Consider the following 20,645-nt stretch of genomic DNA (forward strand, 5'->3'; position numbering starts at 1 on the left):
ATGCAGTTCATGTTTTTCTACCACTTCCACTCTGGGCAACTTCCCCCAACCTAATCTTCTTCATGCAGCTCATGTCTACACTGGTTGACTTACCTGTTCCCTTTTCTGTACTGTTACCAGTGTTACAGAACATGTGCACAGCTGTGTAAATAATGCATTACTTCATTTCTACTGCAATCCAGAGGAAACTTTCAAGGGGCCTAACAGAAGAGTTGGGTTTAATTTTAGTTTTGTGATGTCTGCTTAATTTTTTTGACATGAAGTTCAGCATTTACAGAAAAAAAACATCAGTTTGAGAAAGAATTCAATTTCCGCAGTTCAGAGAAGCAAAAACCTGAACCAACAAACCTATACAAGATGGTTCTAAAACAACATGAAAAAGCAAAGAACTGTCACTTCAATATCTTTAAGTGATAACAGTTTCTCTGTAAACACTTAGTATAGCTCTTACTTCATGATTCATAATCTTCCCATAGGTTTCCACTAATGACTCTGCATAAAAGGGTGTTTCACCATACAGCATTTCATACATGCAGACTCCCAGTGACCACCAGTCACATTCAGGCCCATATTTTCCCATTCCATCTTCCATTGCTTGCAGTATCTCAGGGGAGATGTAGTCGGGCGTACCCACTGCCACTGATGATTGTACCTTAAAGAAAAGGTAAACACAATTCTCGTAAGTTTTAAGGTTCTCTGAGCAACTTACACAATAGTTCTTTTGATAAACAGAGACACCACGACATGAGTCTGGAAATGGAGATTTATAAATTCACAGCAACAAAATAAAATATTAAGAAAGTAACAAAGACTGTGAAGAGTAAGTTCCAGTCTACTTCTACATAAAAATCTACTGATGTTTTATTCTGAACACAGCAGAAACTCAAAATAATCATAGCCATTAAAAAAGCAGACAGATAAAAGTAGAACATAGTTTGCCTTTGTGTCTAATACTTTAAAATTGCAATTGGCTGCCTGAAGTTGAAATTAAAATTGAGTAAGTAGGGAGTTCAAGTCCTGTGCCTGAATTTTACAGTTTCATTTGAAGATCATAAAACAAGGTCCTCAGGCAAGTAGTCCCCTATTTTTATTATATCAGAAATTAGTTAAACGCTTACTGCATAATATGTAACTGGATGCAACACAGGGGTGAGGTGGGAAATTGCCCTGTGCCCAAGCAGTAAGGAAGCCCTGACCATCGGGGCAGTAGCAGAGCATTTCTAATTTTTAGGACTATGTTCTCAGGTTTCATGCAGAGTTATAATGGCTCCTTCCAATTTATTTTGCATTTTAACATGGTAAATCCTTGGCAGGCATTTTATGACTACAGTCAAGTTTGTGCCAAGATGCATGAATGCTGTTACATGCCATACTTTGGCAGGACTGGCACCTCTGGAAGCACCCTAAATTAGGCAAAACAAACAAAAAAACATCACAAGTGATTTAGCTTGTAGGGGTGTATCCAGTATAGTGCACAAAATGGCAGATTACCATAACAATGCTGTTCCATTTCTAAAAGGCATATAAAACTGCTTAGTAATTGCCAGAATCAGAATCATTTAAGCTGGAAAGGACCTTTAAGATCACATTGAGTCTAACCATTAACCCAGCACTCACAAGTTCACCACTAAACCATGTCACTAAGCACTACATCTACATGTCCTTTAAATATCTCCAGAGGTGCTTCCTCCACCCCTTCCTGTGCAGCCTGTTGCAGTGGTTGACAACCCTTTTGGTGAAGAAGTTTTTCATCATATCCAGTCTCCCCTGGTGCAACTTGAGGACATTTCTTCCTGTCCTATCATTTCTTACTTGGGAGAAGAGGCTGCATGAGGGCTTCATGCTGTACCCTGTCCCTGAGCTGTCTTCCTGCTCAGGGGGCTTGGTACATGGAGAACACCTGGTCTTACTATTGAAGACTGAGGCAAAGAAGGCAGTAAGTACCTCAGCCTTTTCCTCATACTTTTTCACTATGTTCCCTCTACATCCAATATAGAAGAGACATTTTCCTTAGCCCTCCTTTTGTTGCTAATATAATTTTTTTATTGTCTTTTATGGCTGTAGCCAGATTAAGTTCTGGTTGTGCTTAGTTGTGTTCTCATTTTGAATGACACGCACTTCAGGTCTAGCATGGCTTTTAGGTTCCTGGACACCTGTGATTCCAACACAAATAGTATCAAATGTCTATCGTTTTTTAACAAAGGGTCTTTGGACAGTTCATAAAAATCTCAGGAGAACTCAAAAGGCCAGTAGCAAAAGAAGTGAGTGAAAAATATTAACAAGAGATAAGGTTAAAAAGTAGCAAGAAGATGAAGATGTCAAAAATGATTTATAAGTATGTTGGGTTATACTCTTCCCTCAATTTTTAGCATGTCAATAAGCTTACAACCTACGACCTTCCCGATGCACACTGACAACGAATAACAGCTTTAAGTAACTCACTTAAAAATCCCCACTATAATTAAATTTTGCTTCATACATACTGTGCCATCTTCATTCATTTTCAGACAGGACCCAAAGTCTGCCAGTCGTATGTGGCCATTCACATCCAAAAGAACATTATCTGGCTTTATGTCTCTGTTATAATAGCAAGGAGTGAAAAAAAGATTTAAATATGAAGTATTAGTTCTGCTTGTAAAGATTAATCTTGAATCAGAATAACAAAGATTTTTATGCTGGATACCCACTGATGCAAACTCTTTTTATTGCACTACTTAAAACCCTCTCCTGCACAACTTAGAACTTTGCCCAAAATATTAAAGCCTTGCATTACATCAGATTTTCAAGCTCAAAGTTTATTGAAGTATGGTCAAAAAACCAAGCAGAACAATTACAGTGAGCCATGTTGACAGAAATGGATATGCAGCTTACTTCATCAACATAATTTTATGATTATACTCATAAAATCATAGAATACTTTGGGTTGGAAGTGACCTTGAAAGGTCATCTAGTACAACTCCTCTGCAATGATCAGGGACAACTTCAGCTAGATCATGCATCACAATAAATTGTTTAAAGGCAAGAAAGATGAAAAAGAAAGGGCAATCTTTTAATCTTGTCATTTTTTTTAATTGTTTTTTTTTGTTTGTTTGTTGTTTTTTTTTCTCACCAAAGCTGGTAACTAACTTCTGACTTCTTACCTAGGAAGATTTTTTTAACGATTCTCTACATTTTGTTCAGCATTTCCATTTGGCCAGTATTTTTCATCTGCTATTCCAGACTTTCTATACACTGCTGCACAGCACATTTGCTTCTATGGATACCTGAAAACCTTTGCATCATATGTACCTGCAGCAGTTACTCTACAAGCCAGTGAATTCCCTCAGCTCTGGGATCAGGGAAATGCCATTTCAAGGGGATACCCTAATATTAGAAAGTCTCCAATATCAAGCAGTGTCTTTCCTATTTTTACATATCTATATCTGTATCTATCTATCTATATATATATATCAAGGTATAAAACAATATACAACATGCTAAGGCTACTAAATGCCATGAAACAGAGATTCCCATTTTACTCTAGCTCATTACTTGATATTCTTTTTGATACCAGGAAGGAAGCCAAAAAGGATTTACTGAAGAGCATGTTAACTGAATTTAGTCCACCAATTAATCAAATTTTATTTCACCACTTTGTTCTCAAATTCACACAAAGTATCAGTAAAAGATCAATCATCCAGACAACTTCATAAAACAGTCCTGATACATACATTTTTTAATTAATAGTCTCAAAAAAGGCCAAAGATTTTATGATATTATTTTAAGAGCACCTAGCCAATATGTGGAGAAGAGGGCAAGAAAGGAAGAGAAAAGAGCAAGTGCAGAAACTAAAGTCAACTCAGCTATGCACCAATTCTTCAGGCTAAAAATGAGAACATCCATGTCTTCCAAAATAACATATGCCCATCTCCTTTCCTTTCTTTAGCCAATACATCCAGGATCAACTTCCAGTATGCTAGCATATTATCATGCCAATTTCAAATGTTATTATTACTCTGAGCAAGCCAAGGAAGATAATCAAGCCTATTAATGTGTTGCTTTGTGGCTTTTTTTTAGATATATTTATTCAAATAATATTATCTATTAATAATAAAACCATATGTGCTTTACCTTAAACCCACCAGTCTTGTTGCACCATAAAATCCTGTATTTCCTTTCAAATGGGAAATTCCAAGCACCACTACATGTGTCCAAAAACATAAAAAATGTGCAATAGCTTCAGCTTAATTTTTGAGGAAGAGACTAGAATTACTAGGAAGTAGAGAAAAAAAAACCATATAATCTAATCTACCTTGCTACATATATGTGGAAGTTGACAATGTCTGATTTTTTAGGTGCTAAATTCCACAGCTTCACACTTGAGGAGACTCATGAGAAAAATCATGATAGCTTTAACACGGGTCCTCATATGTGCAAAAATCCTGCCAATCTGATTTTTTTTTCCAATACAAACTTGACTTAACACAGTTTAATCAAGGGCTAATGCTTTGAGATTAATTACCGAAACTTCACTAATACTGCTGCTCATTAACAGTATTAAGACAAAATATTAAGTTCCACATATTGTCAACATTCCCTTACAGTCCCCTAAGCACAAGTCAAGCTCAGTAACTGCAGAGGACTACTGGAGCTCATATATAACTATACACAGATTTGTTTTATTTTTTTTTAAAGGACACTTCTCACAGTGCCATTCAAAGCATGAGCCAATCTCATTCGATACATCTCTGCATTTCCGCTTTGCATGCAGATTTCGCTTGCCTAAGGGGACACTGTTGCTGTTCAGGAAAGCTTAATGCCTCTCTCCGAGCTCCACTGTTTCCTATCTATGGCTTAACAGGTCATATAAGCCTTTAAATGGCCCTTGAAATCCTCTCCAGAGCAATCATGCTTCCTCCTAATCCATTCCAGTTGCCAAGCAGTAATTTCTTGGGCATTCATACATCTCCTATTCAAAGTGTATGTGTTGGCCTTGGAGCCATTCATTCCTATTTTCCCAACAGACACTCATTCATCCCTATGCAAAAATGTAGGCTGGTCATTTAGTCAGGCCACCTTCCTCGGAAATTGGTGCAATGACGTCTCTGGTAAACTTCTGAGTCCACAATATTTAATATTCACAGGGGTATTGCAGAGTTTATGCATCTTTTATCTTTTTAGTTTTTGAAACAGTGATCAAAGTCCAAGCAGAACAGTTCAAAGCATTATAGTTTGAGAATTCCCTGTCTTTTTAATGATTTAATTGCAAATAAAAATCACCTCACTTACCTGATGGTTTACACCATAAATTTCTTAAGGGAGACAGTAAAACTGTCCTTAGTTCATAGACTAAGATAAAAGGCATAAAGAGGTAAAGGGACCTGGCCAAGTTTACCTGCCAAACCAGATACAATGCCATTCAGCCAGGACTTTCAGTGGCTTATCATCAAACTACTCATATGGCCATAAGCAGATTTCAGTTAGCTAAAAAAACCTCCGAGTTTACTGAAATTAAGATATAAAGTCAGTATATAACAAGACAGCTGCAAGGCTTTCCAGAATTAGTATAATTTTGCTTCCTAACTGACATGTTATACATAGGTGTTAAATCTGAAAAGCAAACAAAAGATTGAAATTCTCACTTGATCAAGACTCTCGCCATAATGAAACAAAATATTCATCAAGTGCCTTCCATGCAGTACTCACAGCCCCTCTAAAACAGTTTCTCTTGGAGGAAGCCAAAGCAGCAGCATAAAAAGTGTACTCTTATCTTCCTGACCCATTTCCTCTGACAGACAACAAGGAACATTATATATTCTTAAATACTACAAAACACAACCTAAGTTAGCATGATGGTAGGCACTGATCCGGAATACGCATCCTGTGTTGAAAAACTATTAGACCTGCACATGCCTTCTCATTACAAAACCTTTTCAAAGATGACCTCATTTAAACAGATGCACTGATATCATCATGGGCTTACTGTGTATAATTTTGCAGAATGTCTAAAAATTTCCAGAGAATTCAAACTGCTTCTAACGTCTAGGTTGGCTCGGACAAAGGCAGATAAATATTCATTAAGTGAATTGAGAATAAGTCAAGAAGCCTGATTAAAAATAGAAGCTTTAGTAAAAGGTTAGTCAGCTAAATGTCACTGCTTCTAACATCAATCCATCAAAACTTGTTATTTAAAATGTAATAGCTTATACAGCTATTATATAGCATATAGCAAGTACTCAGAGTAATTTGCCTGTGGCTACTGTGCTCACCTGTATATGAAGCAGTATGATTACTATCAACTTCATATAACTATACATGTATTTTTTGCCCAGTGAGATGGTATCTTACCTGTGGACATAATGAAGCTCATGTATGGAATGTATAGCAAGCACCATTTCACCAATGTAGAACCGAGCCATATCCTCAGGAAGCTTGTCTTCAAACTTACTGAGAAGTGTCAGTAAGTCACCACCAACATAGTAGTCCATCACTAGATACTGAAAAGGAGGAAATAAAGCAGTCAAGTACTGAGAGACAGCTGGTAAGGAAACAAACAAACAAAAAAGTTCATGAGTTAACCCCTGATAAAAAACCAACCCCAAAACCCTTCCACTAACTCTTCCAAAACTTATCACATCACCATCTTCAAATACTCATCTTAGCACATACCGCATCATGGATGCATAACATAGCTGGCAGGAACTTGATAACACTATACATTAGGAGTGCCTGTGACAAGTCAGAAACACTGTCAAGCCAGAGGCACTACAGTGGGAAATTTAAAAATCAAACATCAATGTTCTTCTGCATATATTTCATTGCAAAAATAATCAGCCTCCTAGGCCAATCAGCCATTATCCTATCTACGGAAAGACACAGATAGGGTGACTTGAAATAAAAGGACTTAGACTTGCTATTGGTTTTTCACACCACAAAACAAGAATTACATTTTAGTTACTTCCTAGCAATATCCACCTAAATCACTTCAACTACAATGATTACCTAGTACTACCAGTCGATCCACTTTGTTCCATACTTCCCAAGATGATTTGATCCGTGATTTTAGAAATAACTTTGCTTATTCTGGAATAAAGCTTTCCAAAACAGTCATCTTATTCTTCTACTCTAGGTAAAGCAACCTACAATCCACTGTCCCTGCCATACACTGATCTTCCACAAGGGAAGCAAATTAAAGAAGACAGGAACTCAAAAAGGAACACCAAGCGCAATACGAATAATTTCCTTGTTATCTTTTGGCTTAAAAGAGTGACTCCAAAAGGCACAGGTTTTTCCATTTTTCTCCACCTTTCTCAAAGTATAGCATAATCTGATTTTTTCATCACTTATGTTAAAATTGATCACTTTGTATTGCACAACCCATCAAGGAATTTTAAACAGGTTGAAACACTGTACAGATGCAACAACTATGTTTGAAAACAAAAGGCTACAGACAGGAACTAGCAATCTTTTGAAAGGGATATTGTATTGAAGTATTTTCTCTCAAATTCAAAGCTAAGAGAGCTTACAGAGCTTTCTGTGGGAACTGAAATATCCTCCTGTCAGAGGCAAGGTAATGAACTTCCCTCAGCTCCCACAGTGTTCATAACTCAGCAAGAACTCAGCTGACCCATGAAATGAGGCACTTGGATCAGAGGGAGATGGCGATACCTATTCTATAAGAATGACAAATTTTATTCATCTTCCAGTTCACAATGATCTTCCTGCCAGGAGGCAATTCTCCTTTCACATGGGTTTAAAATAAAGACTGTTCTGACACTAAAATCTACAGGAATTGCATTTCTTTCAGGGAAGTGACTACATCAAACAGGGTGAGAGTAGCTGGAAATCAAAGAAAGACAAGACACCAAAATACTCTCATGAATACTCAGAAGCCTGTAACAGGCTCACAGCAGACAAACACACATATGCCCTTTTTTGTGAATCAGACTGGGAATGAAAATTTTTCTGGTAAGTCTCCAGAAAACTAACAGATGTGAATTTGGAAGAGACGTCCCATACACATTTGTTGTATTCGTGGACTGTGTTTCACATACACTCTATCTGCTTCAGCAAAATCACCAGAGGCTTACTTAACCTGTCTTGACTCAAACTGTCTCTATGAAAGCTCTCCAAAAACCAGAAAAAAGCCATGCTAGCATTTCCGTGTCATGTCATTTAAGAACTGGCTGTTTAGAAAACACTACCACATGGTGTATGTGCCTCTTAAAAGATTTTAAAACTACAGAAGAAGAACTAGAAAATGAATTCCAGAACATACACATTTTGTAGAACTTTCTGTTTCTTGCTTAAACGTAAGTTCTGCATCACCATGAGCTCTACTAATATTAGAGGGCATAAATCCCCTATCATTTTTAGGCTCCCCAAGGACAGCTACTACTTTTCTACCCTAACAGCTTACCTTCTCTTTATGTTTCTCATTCTGAACCTTTTATCATGCAGCCAGAGAATGATGGCAACCCTAGGTGCGGGAAGACACCAAGGGTCTCTCTCTGCTTCAGGGTCAGCTTACGTGGTTTTGTATTTATGAATCTTCAACCACCCTGACATCTGTTGGAGGGACGGTACAGCCCAGCAAAAGCAATCCAGGAGGTTCCTCGATTGTGTGGAAGACAACTTCCTTCTGAAAGTAATAGAGGAGCTGACAAGGAGAGGTGCCATGCTTGACCTCGTGCTCACCAACAGGAAACGGCTAGTTGGAAATGTGACGCTCCAGGGCAGCCTTGGATGCAGTGATCATGAGATGTTCAAATTCGAGATCCTCAGGACAGTGAGAAGAGCGTGCAGCAAGCTCACTGCCCTGGACTTCAAGAGAGCAGACTTTGGCCTCTTAAGGAACCTGCTTAGTAAGGTTCCATGGGATATAGCCCTAGAGGGCAGGGGGGCCCAAGACTGATATTCAAGGATCACCTGCTCCAAGCTCAGGAGTGTTGCATCCCAACTAGAAGGAAGTGCAGCAGGAGGGCCAGGAGACCTCCTTGGATGGACATGGAGCTCCTGAGGAAAATTCAAAGGAAAAAAGAGGCTTATAAAAGTGGAAGCAAGGACAGGTGGCATGGGAAGAATACAGGGATATTCCACTTAAACTTGAGAAGAAACTTCTTCTCAGTGAGGGTGACGGAACACTGGAACAGGCTGCCCAGGGAGGTTGTGGAGTCTCCTTCCCTGGAGACATTCAAAACCCGCCTGGACACATTCCTGTGTAACATTATCTAGGTGTTCCTGCTCCAGCAGGGGGATTGGACTAGATGATCTTTCGAGGTCCCTTCCAATCTCTAGCATACTGTGATACTGTGATATTGCCCGGGAAGCTAGGGACTAGGTTAGGAAAGCTAAGGCTCAGTTAGAATTAAACTTAGCTAGGGATGTTAAGGATAACAGGAAGGGATTCTACAGGTATGTAGCAAATAAAAAAAAGACTAGCGACAATGCAGGCCCCCTCTGGAAGCTCTTGGGAGAACTGGCTACTCTGGATTTGGAGAAGGCTGAGGTTCTGAATGACTTCTTTGCCTCGGTCTTCACCGGCAAAGGCACTGGCAAAACCACCCAAGTCTTGGAAGGCAGATGCAGGGACTGTGAGAATGAAGAGCTTGCACCCACTGTAGGAGAGGAACTGGTTCGAGACCATCTTAAAAGTCAATGTGCACAAGTCCATGGGTCCTGATGAGATCCATCCATGGGTCCTGAAGGAGCTGGTGAATGAAGTTGCGAAGCCGCTGGCCATCATATTTGAAAAATCATGGCAGTCAGGGGAAGTTCCCGATGACTGGAAAAAGGGGAAGATAACCCCCGTTTTCAAGAAGGGGAAAATGGATGACCCAGGCAACTACAGACCAGTCAGTCTCACCTCTGTGCCTGGCAAAATCTTGGAGCAGATTCTCCTGGAAGGCATGCTAAGGCACATGAAAAACAACAAGGTGCTTGGTGACAGCCAGCATGGCTTCACTAAGGGGAAATCCTGCCTGACCAATTTGGTGGCCATCTATGATGGGGCTACAGAACTGATGGACAGGGGTAGAGCAGTTGATGTCATCTACCTGGACCGGTGCAAAGCGTTCGACACTGTCCGACATGACATCCTTGTCTCTAAATTGGAGAGACATCAATTTGATGGATGGACCACTCGGTGGATAAAGAACTGGGTGGACGGCCGCATGCAAAGAGTTGTGGTCAATGGCTCAAGGTCCAGCTGGAGACCAGTAACGAGTGGCGTCCCTCAGGGATCGGTGTTGGGACCGGTCTTGTTTAACATCTTTGTCGCTGACATGGACAGTGGGATTGAGTGCACCCTCAGCAAGTTTCCCGATGACACCAAGCTGTGTGGTACAGTTGATACTCTGGAGGGAAGGAATGCCATCCAGAGGGACCTTGACATGCTTGTGAGGTGGGCTGATGCCAACCTTATGAAGTTTTAACTACGACAAGTGCAAGGTCCCACACCTGGGTTGGAGCAATCCCAGGCACAGCTACAGGTTGGGCAGAGAAAAGATTCAGAGCAGCCCTGCAGAGGGGGACTTGGGGGTGTTGGTTGATGAGAAAATGAACATGAGCAGGCAGTGTGTGCCTGCAGCCCAGAAAGTCAACCGTATCCTGGGCTGCATCAAAAGGAGTGTGAGCAGCAGGTTGAAGGAGGTGATCCTGCCCTTCTACTCTGCTCTTGTGAGACCTCACCTGGAGTATTGTGTGCAGTTCTGGTGTCCTCAACATAAAAAGGACATGGAACTATTGGAACAAGTCCAGAGGAGGGCCACGAGGATGATCAGGGGACTGGAGCACCTCCCGTATGAAGACGGGCTGAGGAAGCTGGGGCTGTTCAGCCTGGAGAAGAGAAGGCTGCGTGGAGACCTCATAGCAGCCTTCCAGTATCTGAAGGGGGCCTATAGGGATGCTGGGGAGGGACTCTTCATTAGGGACTGTAGTGACAGGACAAGGGGTAGTGGGTTAAAACTTAAAGAGGGGAAGTTTAGATTTGATATAAGGAAGAAATTCTTTCCTGTTAGGGTGGTGAGGCACTGGAATGGGCTGCCCAGAGAAGTTGTGAATGCTCCATCCCTGGCAGTGTTCAAGGCCAGGTTGGACAGAGCCTTGGGTGAAATGGTTTAGTGTGAGGTGTCCCTGCCCATGGCAGGGGGGGTTGGAACTAGATGATCTTAAGGTCCTTTCCAACCCTAACTATTCTATGATTCTTTGATCACTTGCTATTATGCACAAACATCACTGGGAGTAGATTCCAGAACCTAGTGCTTTCTCTTTCAGAGTACTGATGTCCACACCAGGTTGGAGAATCAAGCTCTGATGCCCGTTCTTGTTTTTTTCTCAGCTTTGCATTCCATTCTACTAGGATCAAGATTAACAGCACAGCTAAAAAGTAAATGCAATCTGTCCAGGATCTATAACATAACAGCATTCTACTGAGATGTGGAAAAACACGGCTATAAACATCTTCAAGCTGAGCAGAGAACTAAAAGAAATCCTTTAGGCCCTGGATGTGTGAACCACTGGTGTGGAAGAGAACCTTCTGTCCAGGTTTTCAGACAAAAGTCACTTCCTGATGTGTTTCACCTTTTTTCATGCATCATTTACAACAGAGCGATTGAGATGCAGAAATACTCCCTCTGTGAGCACCAGACAATTACATGAGATGGATGCTGAGTAACAGACCAAATTAGAAGGCAGCATGCAGAACCAGACCTCAGGCAAGCTGAGAATCTGCTGACTGGCTGTCACACAGAGTGGTTGCTTTCTTAGATACTGGGTCTTAAATTAGATGCTAGATATCTAAATTCTGTCATCAAGTGAAACTTCAACATCTAAATGTCTTTGGAGGCTTCAGGAAAAGAAATGCATCATACTGCTGTAGCTTGCTTCGAATAGATTTGTACAGGATGGTATTAGCAACACTAGATTCCTCTTTATTCTGTCACCACTACTGCGTGCTATCTTGTACAGCTAATTTTTTTCTTAGGTAGCTCCATTCTTATAAGCTATTTGGAAATATGTTATATTTAAGTTAGGTTATTCTTATACAAGTCTGAAGGCTGCTTGGTTTTGAAGGAATTTGAAATCGTGACCTATCTTCATGAGGCAGTGCGAGATAACTAGCCTTTGGGAAGTTGAAAACCTGTACCTATCACAAAGCATTCAATGGAAATATCCTGTAAATGAGGGTCTAAGACCTGACTACTTATTTGCTTAGATGTGCTTGTTATTCTGAAAATACCTTAAATATGACAGTCAAAATAATGTTTTGTTTCAGCATCTGTGAAAATGTTTGAGTATTTTCTCTTTTCTATGCTTAGTTCCTGAACTCATTAGCAGCCTTTTATCATAACATTTTTCTTATTTGTAATCATGACTTGCTAATGTATCCTATCTAAAAAGCATTGAGAAGGTGAAAACTTTCACATTTCAACTATGCCAGCTGTTACAGAAATAGCTGGCTTGCAAACCCCACCTCAGGTAGCCACATGGAAGCTGTATGGTTCAGTATATTGCAGTACACTGAGGCTTTACTGACTTTGCTCCCGACCAGGACTTCTCTGACTTCTGTGACTAAGGTAAACATAACTTGTATGTTACAGTTCTAGTAAGCCATCATTAAAAAATGTAATGGGAGTTGTTGGTTGTTAAAGTCTCTTTACCTACTGAGATGACCAATCTGCTCATTTAAAAGTGTATTTAAATACTTTTAAGAAATAGGCTACTTTTTCTTCTGAGACTTTTAAAATACCAGTATAACAATCTTTAGAATCAAAATTTAAAAAAATTTTGCCATTTTTAAGAAAATCTTGCTTCAAAAGACATTCTGATAATTTAGAATAAAAATAAAAATATTTCTTAATTTTAGAGTTAACACCTCTCAAATTATTTAAATGCAATATTATCCAAAACACTAAACTTAAGCCTGATATATTTTATACAAGGATAGATTAGTTAAAGGTGCTTAACCTCTATATACTATAGTACTATGTGAATTTCTCACTTTCCTGGAGTTACAGTCAGTCCCGTTGAAGTCTTTCTTCAAGGAGAAAACAAGAATGTTGAAACACTGCTGTGAGGCATGAGGCAGACTGATTTACTGCACTAATATCAAATGTACCAAAAATAAAGTTCTTTCATAACCTAAAGCTTTCATTGACAGATGAATCAAACATACCAAATAGTTCTCATCTTGAAAGGCATAGTGCAACGTAGTAATCCACTGACAATCTCCATTCACCAAGACATTTCTCTCCTCTCGGAAGCAAGCTGTCTAAAGGAAGAGAGCGGGGAGAAGCCATTGTCAACATCAACAAGTAGTTTTCACAGGATGAATATATATGGATGTTTTATGGGATTATTTAAAATTACTCAACAGAGGTCTCTATTCATTGGATTTTAGTATGCACAAGTGAGAAGCCAGGGAATCTCTGCAGACTGGGAGTCAAGCATTCAGTCACTCTAATCCTGACTGCAACCTTATAAAGAAACCCTAAAACAACACAACACCTCCCTTCTCCCCCTCCCCAAACTAAAAGAAACCCCCACAACCAACACAGAACCCCTTCAAACCATCAAGAAGCCCACAAACCAATTCAAGTCAACACTGAATCTTCGTTCCATACTGTATTTTTAAGAGCCAGAAAAATGTAACTTGTCACTGCAATCTGTATCAGAAAGATAATGGCTCTACAAAGGTAAGACTGGTTCTTCTAAAAAAGACCTTTGCAAAAAGAGATTAATTCTTACATTACAGCTCCAGACACTGGCAACACACTATAGGAAATAAGCAGATTCTATTATTGTCTTACCTTTGTCCAGTATAGTGCATTTAATTTTCAATAATCTTTCCTCTACTTCAAATAGTACATGGCAAAACTTCAGAGAAGGAAGCTCTGTGTAACAGGTTTTCTCAACATCTTTACATAAAACCAACTTTCATAACTTCAAGCAAGCCCTCCTTTATAAAAATATATTAACACTTTTGTTGGATCAGAATCGTCAAGATGCAGGACCCATTCAGACAGCCATTATGAAGATATTCAGCAGCTGCAGACTCAAGCGTTTGAGTTCTAGATAGTAATTTTTTTTGTTTGTTTGTCAATTGTCACTTGTCCAGATGTCTTCGAAAATGTACTACAGAAGGAATGTGCCTGGGAAGCCTAAGTTTTTTCATATACTGATTGCATCTTGTAAAGGTATCTCAAACAGTTTTCCCCCTAAGGAAGCAAAAGTCAGTTTACATTTCTACTGAAAACGACCATACTGTGGCCACGTTATAAAGTTAGCAATTATTGGTGCAGACAAATGTAAACTGTAATTAAATGTTAACTGAGAGTGGTTTAACGGTTTATGAATGCAAGGCCAAAGTATCACTCTACAAAAGTTTGGCAGCAACAGCAGCTCTAAGTAATCCTATCCTCTGCTCACAGCACCAGAGCACAGCACTTCTCAGTTCTTCTGGCACCACGATGCAAAGAGGCTGCCAACACAGAAAACTAGTTTGTTTATTTTTGAAGACATCAGTTCCTTGATCCAGTTCACTGTGCTACCTCAAATAGCGAGGGAATGTTATGAACACTTCAAAACTAGTAATGCTGCTGAACACTTCGCATCATGAATTCAAAGTATAAAACTCCCCTCCTCTCCTTACTCTAGCTTAAAAGGCCTTGAGACGTGCCTTGAAAAAGTATGACAGGTTACTTCATCAGCCAGTCAGGACTTATTTGCAACTGTCAACAGTAATACACTAATGACTATGTATTCTGCCGTCAGAACAACAAATACAAATGGTCCACCTTATCAACATAAATGGCATGCCTATCTACTTGCAACCCATTTATGGATGTCAGTTGACACTCACTAATCTTTACTGTATTTTAGTGGTTTCTGACCATATGGTTTTTTTCTTGCTGCTAGTATACAAATACGCAGTATTGAGGTAACTTTTGCTACATTAAATGAGTCATACAAAACAAACAAACCAGTATAACAACGTGCTTCTTAGACCACTTATACAGTGGATATGAAAACAGAGTCTGCTTTTCAGTGGAACTGCCTGCTTAAGAGGCTACTCTATTCTTGCAGGCTTCATTTTAAAAACTAACAAATTTTACCACATTTGGGAAATTTTAATGCCCAGATGTTTTATGAACTTGATATGCAGGTTATAAAGCTTTGCTTATCCAGAAAAGCCAAATCAAGCCAGCTAACTGAACAGGAAAAGACAATGGGGCATAGCAGAGAAGACAGTTTATTATCCTTTGCAGTTGGGGAAAAAATCAGTGGAAAGAGAACTTAACTGGACTGTTACTTGGGAAAACTGTTGCTCACCTCACATTTTTCTTGGTGGATTACCCTCTTCTACCTGTTGTGCCTGCCTGACAGGGTAAGAGGAGTCAGCTGTACACTTTGAAGACAATGTGTAGGCAGCAGTGTTCTCAGAACATCTCTACATGTAAAAGTTTCAGGTATTTAGATAGGTCATTTAATTAAATCACTTTAAAAAGGACTGAAGTAAGCCAGCAATAGCTGCATTTCATTAGAGTCTGAGAAGTCCTACAAGCATTTGGGTTTAAAACAATTCTATACTGACCAATTAATTAACCCAACTGGAATCTGTGTAGAAAGGGCACCGAATTTCTCTCATATAGGGGAAGGCTTAGCGCAGAACTGCTGATGCAGCACAGCCAAGAGTGTGAACTCTCCTGACAGCTCAAAGAAATGCCGAATGGCAGTGGCTGCCACCATAAAGCATGGTCTGATGGACAAAGTGTGACTAAACCAGGCAAAGACTGTGGTGAAGAGGGGCTTAACAAGAGGGAGCAGATTTATTCACAGGAAAAGAGCTAGCTGGCAATGACTCACTAAAAGGAAGGGAGGGACTAGAAGGGTAGGCTGGGGGGGGAGGTGGTGTCAGAAGGGGACAGAAGAATGGGACAGGGAAGGGTCAGCATGCTCAGCCCTCAGCAAGCAGCTAGTCTTTGCCCTTAACAGAACTGCTGCAAGTATGGATGCACTACATGCATTTTCCCTTCAAATCTATTGCTCATTTACCTGCTGACTGTAATATTACACTTGCCATAAGGTTTTCCTCATGCAAGAGTAGGTATTCTAGGAATACTTCCTATGGAATACTAAGGAACACTTCCCATGGCATATTCTTAGTAGGTCCTTCCCTAATCTGTTATATACCCGTTCACATTTACATGATTTGTTGTGACACTGTACAACTCCTTTTACTAAAAATACCCTCCTAAAACAGATCTACCTTCTTAACACATTTTGTTTTAGAGTCTGAAGCTGTGATTCCAAAATATTTACTTATAGTTTCACCAGTTATATAAATCTTGTTACAAACTCTAGGATCCAAAGCTCCTTAATGTATGCTTTCTGAACGCAGGAGAAAAAAGACCTTTCCTGATGTTTTTGTATACAGCTGTAAATGTCATAGGAGCATCAATCTCAGCTTTCATGTAGCCTTTAACTTGCCTTTATTATAAACAAAAATCTGGCCAATAAATTCAGGTTAAGAACTAGGGCAGACTGTCTGGTAAATGAATACGCAGTAGTGCTGAGAACAACAGATGCCTGGAAGGGACTGTCAGACTTGACTGCATTAAAACAGCTTAAGAAAAAAAAAAAAAAAAAAGAAAAAAGAAAAAAGAATCCAGCTCCTATGTTCACAAAATAATTCTTCCTAATCTTCAAGAGCTTCAATGTAATTTTCCTAATGCCATTTAAAAAATTCTCTGCATTAAAAAAAACATATTACTTACCTCTGCCCTTTTAAGCATCTCCCATTTATTCAGAATTTTCATTGCATAAATGCGCTCTGTACACTTCATTTTAACAACTGCAACCTGAAATAATAAGGTATCTTTATTTAACAAAAGCAAGGTTGAAGAAATGCAATATTTAAACAGCTTAATATTCACACAAAAGCACAGTCAGAGAAATGCAGTTTTCAAACAGCTTAATGCTCACAAATTAGTAAGTTACTAAGGAGTCATCAGCAATCAACACATAAACTGCAGCTTGAGTCTTTGCTCCTTCTATATTTCTCCTACATTACCAGCATGTGCTTGATGCACAGCACACTATGTGTGGTCAAGTGCTTCATGATCAAGTACAGGGCGATGATATAGAAGGAGCATGAAGCTTTTCATATGAAGATGCGCAGTAAAGCTGCATTGTTTGCCAAGAACAAGCGATGCTTGTATGCCATGCCTTCAGCCAATGAGGCAACATTTAAAAGGGCAGCCTAAGAAAACAAGAGATGCTGCTGTTAGGAGAAATACACTTCATTTGACTAATTTGTTGTCACATTTCAGGTTTCAGAAACTTGAAAGATATTTGTAAATGAACACGCTTTTTTATGTACTGTATGCAGTTATTTAAAAAGAAGTAAAAACAGTATCCATTTACTTATTCATCATTTTGCTGGAAGCACATTACTATGCACCCTGTGTATTAGACTTGCTTAGACAGGTCTGTTATGAACAGTAGCTGTGCACAGAGCTGTACAGTGGAAGAAGAAAAACAGAATAAAAAAAAAAACTTCAAGTCATAGGAATGCAAAGATTTTATTTTGAACAGGACTTGAATTTTCCAAGACCAAAACTAATTCTTCTTGTAGTAAAGCCATCATTTCCACACAATTTTTCTAGCTGGCTAAAGAAAAGCAGGCATCATGACTAAGAGAGCAACATTTTCACAGGACCATACATGGACCGCTTGAATATTTCTGCTGCTTCTCAGACAGTCTCTATTTCAGAAGCAGAAGACCAAGCAGCTTGCATTGCTTCCAACAGAGCTCTGAATAGCAGCAGGAAAACTAACAGAATGACATCAGCTTGCCTCTCCTGTTGCTTAAAATCTCTTTATCTATAAGGGATTCAGGAGCTATAGCAGCTCTAAGATGTTGACTATAAACCAAGGCTGGAATAGTGTAGAATCAAGCAGAGCAACAGTATACAAAGTCAGAAGTCTTGCGGAGGAAAGAGGTAAATATAAGATCTCTCTGCACCTTCCCAGTAAAGAAATTCCAGATAAGGGGGAAACTGCTCCTCCAGTAACCCAAGAATGGGACATTCGTATTTAGACAGACACCTCTCAGCAGGTGCATACCTAACCTCCACCACTCAGTGCATGAAGCTCCACTCAGCAGGTCACATAAAGAAATGAGTGACAACTAGCATACACCTGTACGCAGTCGTGTAACGGAAACCCACCTTAAGAAAAGAACAAGCAGGTACCTGTCACAGGAAAGATGTGAACCTAGCCTTAAATGCAGCTGGGATAGACACAGCACTAAGAAGCAGCTTCTCTAAGTGATGTAGAATATCCACCAATACATTACATTCCAATGTCTCCTGGCCTACAAACACCTCCTGCAGACACTGTTCATGCTGTTGGGGCAGGATAAGTAAGATGAGGTCTCAACCAAACACATGAGGTTCTTTGGCACTTGAAACTGTTTAACACTGGCCTTTAGAAACGGTCCAAAACATACAGACTTGCTCCTAGCCTTACCATGGCCTTGCTGCTAAAAGCCATTGTAACAACGTCTCTCCATACACTTAATTGTATCATTACCCTGATACAGCTGAAAGCACACTGTAAGTCAAACTGTACCTTAATTGCTTTGTGGAACTGCAAGATGCTGACACTACCCACTATAAACTCAGAACACGACAACTCAGAAAATATCCCCATCTCCACAGAAGGGACAGTCCAGAACTGAGTGCAACTACCTGCTGCAGGCAAACAAACGCTCTCGGGCAGAAGCAATTTGCAAGTAGAGCTCTGTGAGCCCTGAAGTAGCATTATTCAAGTTCCATTACAACACAACACTAGAACTGCTCTACTGTTTAAATACAAACATAGTGCACAATTCAGAACCCAGATACTCATCTACTGCACTTTATTTAAGGCCATCAGTGCCTGAAAGCACTGGAGGATGGATGAAGTTTGAAGCATGCTCCACTGCTGAGGAATGATGCGAGCCTGGCATTGAGGACATGCACAGCTGAGGAGCTGAGCAAATTTTAGAATAGTAGAAAATGAGAACAGGCCTGGAAAAAGAAAAAAACTAAAAAGGAAGCCAAGTCTGTAGGACCTATTTAGCAATTCCCCAGTTGCTAGCTATACGAGTGCTATTTATTTTCAACTGAAAGGGACTGCTTAGAAAAGCTTAATTGAAACCTTCAGAAGGAAGATAATTGCCTTCTGTAGAAGAAAAAGTAGAATTAATAAAAGGCAAGTTGACTCATATTTTCACATTAAGTGGTTATATGGCACCAGTGAACATACTGCTGCTTTAGTTGTAAGGGTGACAGCAGGACAGCTTCTTGTGTCTGCAGAAAAATTCATACAACCATGCAGCAAAACAGGGAATTGCCCAAGAATTTTACCTCTGAAAAGAAATCTGAAAGGTGCAGGAGTTGCCTCACAAAACCCAAACCTCAGTGATGTATGAACTAAAACATGAAAGCACAAACTAATTTATGCCTTGATAAACTCAGCAGTAATATAAGCAAGAATACTGTTGTAATATTGCAAGAAATCCTATGCCTGTAGTTCCGTAAAACACCTCAGTGTGTCCTCAAGCTTTCTTTTACTTTCTTCATCAGGTGGCAGTATTTCTAAGTTTACAATTGTCACATAATGCTTTGGCTGCTTCTGACATGCTGCAGTATTGTTTTTTCTTACTGCTGTATTAATTTCCCTTTCTCTGGCATAGCTCATAATAACCACTGTGACATGACCGCTTTTGTGAGATCAAACAGAAATCTCTTATATTGCAATTGTGCTAACCATACAAGATATCAGGTTGTAAATATGATGGCTCCTATACTACATACCAATCCACCACATCTACTAACATAAGAAAAAAAAACAACTCAGTGTTCAGAGGCATTCTAAAGGATACGGGTTTGCACACTGCTGCAAATAACTACTTTAAGAACAAAAGCATTGCTTCTATCTTCTATCTTTACAAGCCAACTGGCCAAACAAGTGCTTACATTATGCACAGGCTGTAAAAGACCAGGATTTAATTTTGATTAGTTCATTCTTTATTTCTATGTCTATTATAACCTACACTGTAATAGAATTTAAAAGAAAAAAAAGTATGTTAAGGATAATGAAAAAAATAAATAAAAAGAAAAAGCACAAGCAGAGGTATAAAATAACTTCTGAGGAACATTTAATAGCCTAAAGTATACCAGGCCTGGACAAGATAACAGCTATGACAGGCACACAAAATGATAAATGTCTTGAAGGTGAATACAGAACAATTATTTGCTGTTTCTCAAAACACAGAAATCAAAAAGCACCAAATAAAATTTTAATTAAGGAAGTATTACTGCCACACAACAGTTCTGGTACTCAGCCACAGGCTGCTGTGGACAGCGAAGTATTCAGACAGTATGTAAGTGCGTGCTTAATTACCTGAGTAACACACACAGCAGAAGTCTCAGTGACTACTGACCACTGTGGTTAGCGAGCCCCTGAACCCACCGCTGCTGGAAGCCTGGAAAGGTTCAGCTCTGCTCTGTCTTTGGATTCTCCTCCTGCACCTCTGTACCCGGCCAAAGGGATGGGATGTGGGCTAACTAATCCACACACCTTTGACCCAGAATAACTCTCTCTGATACCTGTGTCAA

General features: G+C 39.5%; 1 protein-coding gene across 15 annotated transcripts in view; it reads right to left on the bottom strand.

Moving 5' to 3' along the window:
- The window catches only part of CDC42BPB (CDC42 binding protein kinase beta), a 96,840-nt gene that overhangs the window by 39,593 nt on the left and 36,602 nt on the right, over positions 1–20,645 (bottom strand). For all 15 annotated transcript variants that reach the window (XR_008970623.1, XM_057397113.1, XM_057397112.1 and 12 more), the window contains exons 3-7: positions 16,755–16,838; positions 13,154–13,249; positions 6,328–6,476; positions 2,484–2,577; positions 452–652 (exon numbers count right to left, since the gene is read on the bottom strand). Coding sequence is in view for 14 of the 15 variants with exons in the window: in XM_057397113.1 (XP_057253096.1) it covers positions 452–652; positions 2,484–2,577; positions 6,328–6,476; positions 13,154–13,249; positions 16,755–16,838 (624 nt within the window). In the remaining variant the exon portion in view is untranslated. The remainder of the gene's footprint in view (positions 1–451; positions 653–2,483; positions 2,578–6,327; positions 6,477–13,153; positions 13,250–16,754; positions 16,839–20,645) is intronic.

Source organism: Pezoporus wallicus, unplaced genomic scaffold (assembly GCF_028554395.1).
Source record: "Pezoporus wallicus isolate ANWC-B61680 ecotype Strahan unplaced genomic scaffold, APGP_CSIRO_Pwel_v1 contig_7068, whole genome shotgun sequence".
Taxonomy (NCBI): domain Eukaryota; kingdom Metazoa; phylum Chordata; class Aves; order Psittaciformes; family Psittacidae; genus Pezoporus; species Pezoporus wallicus.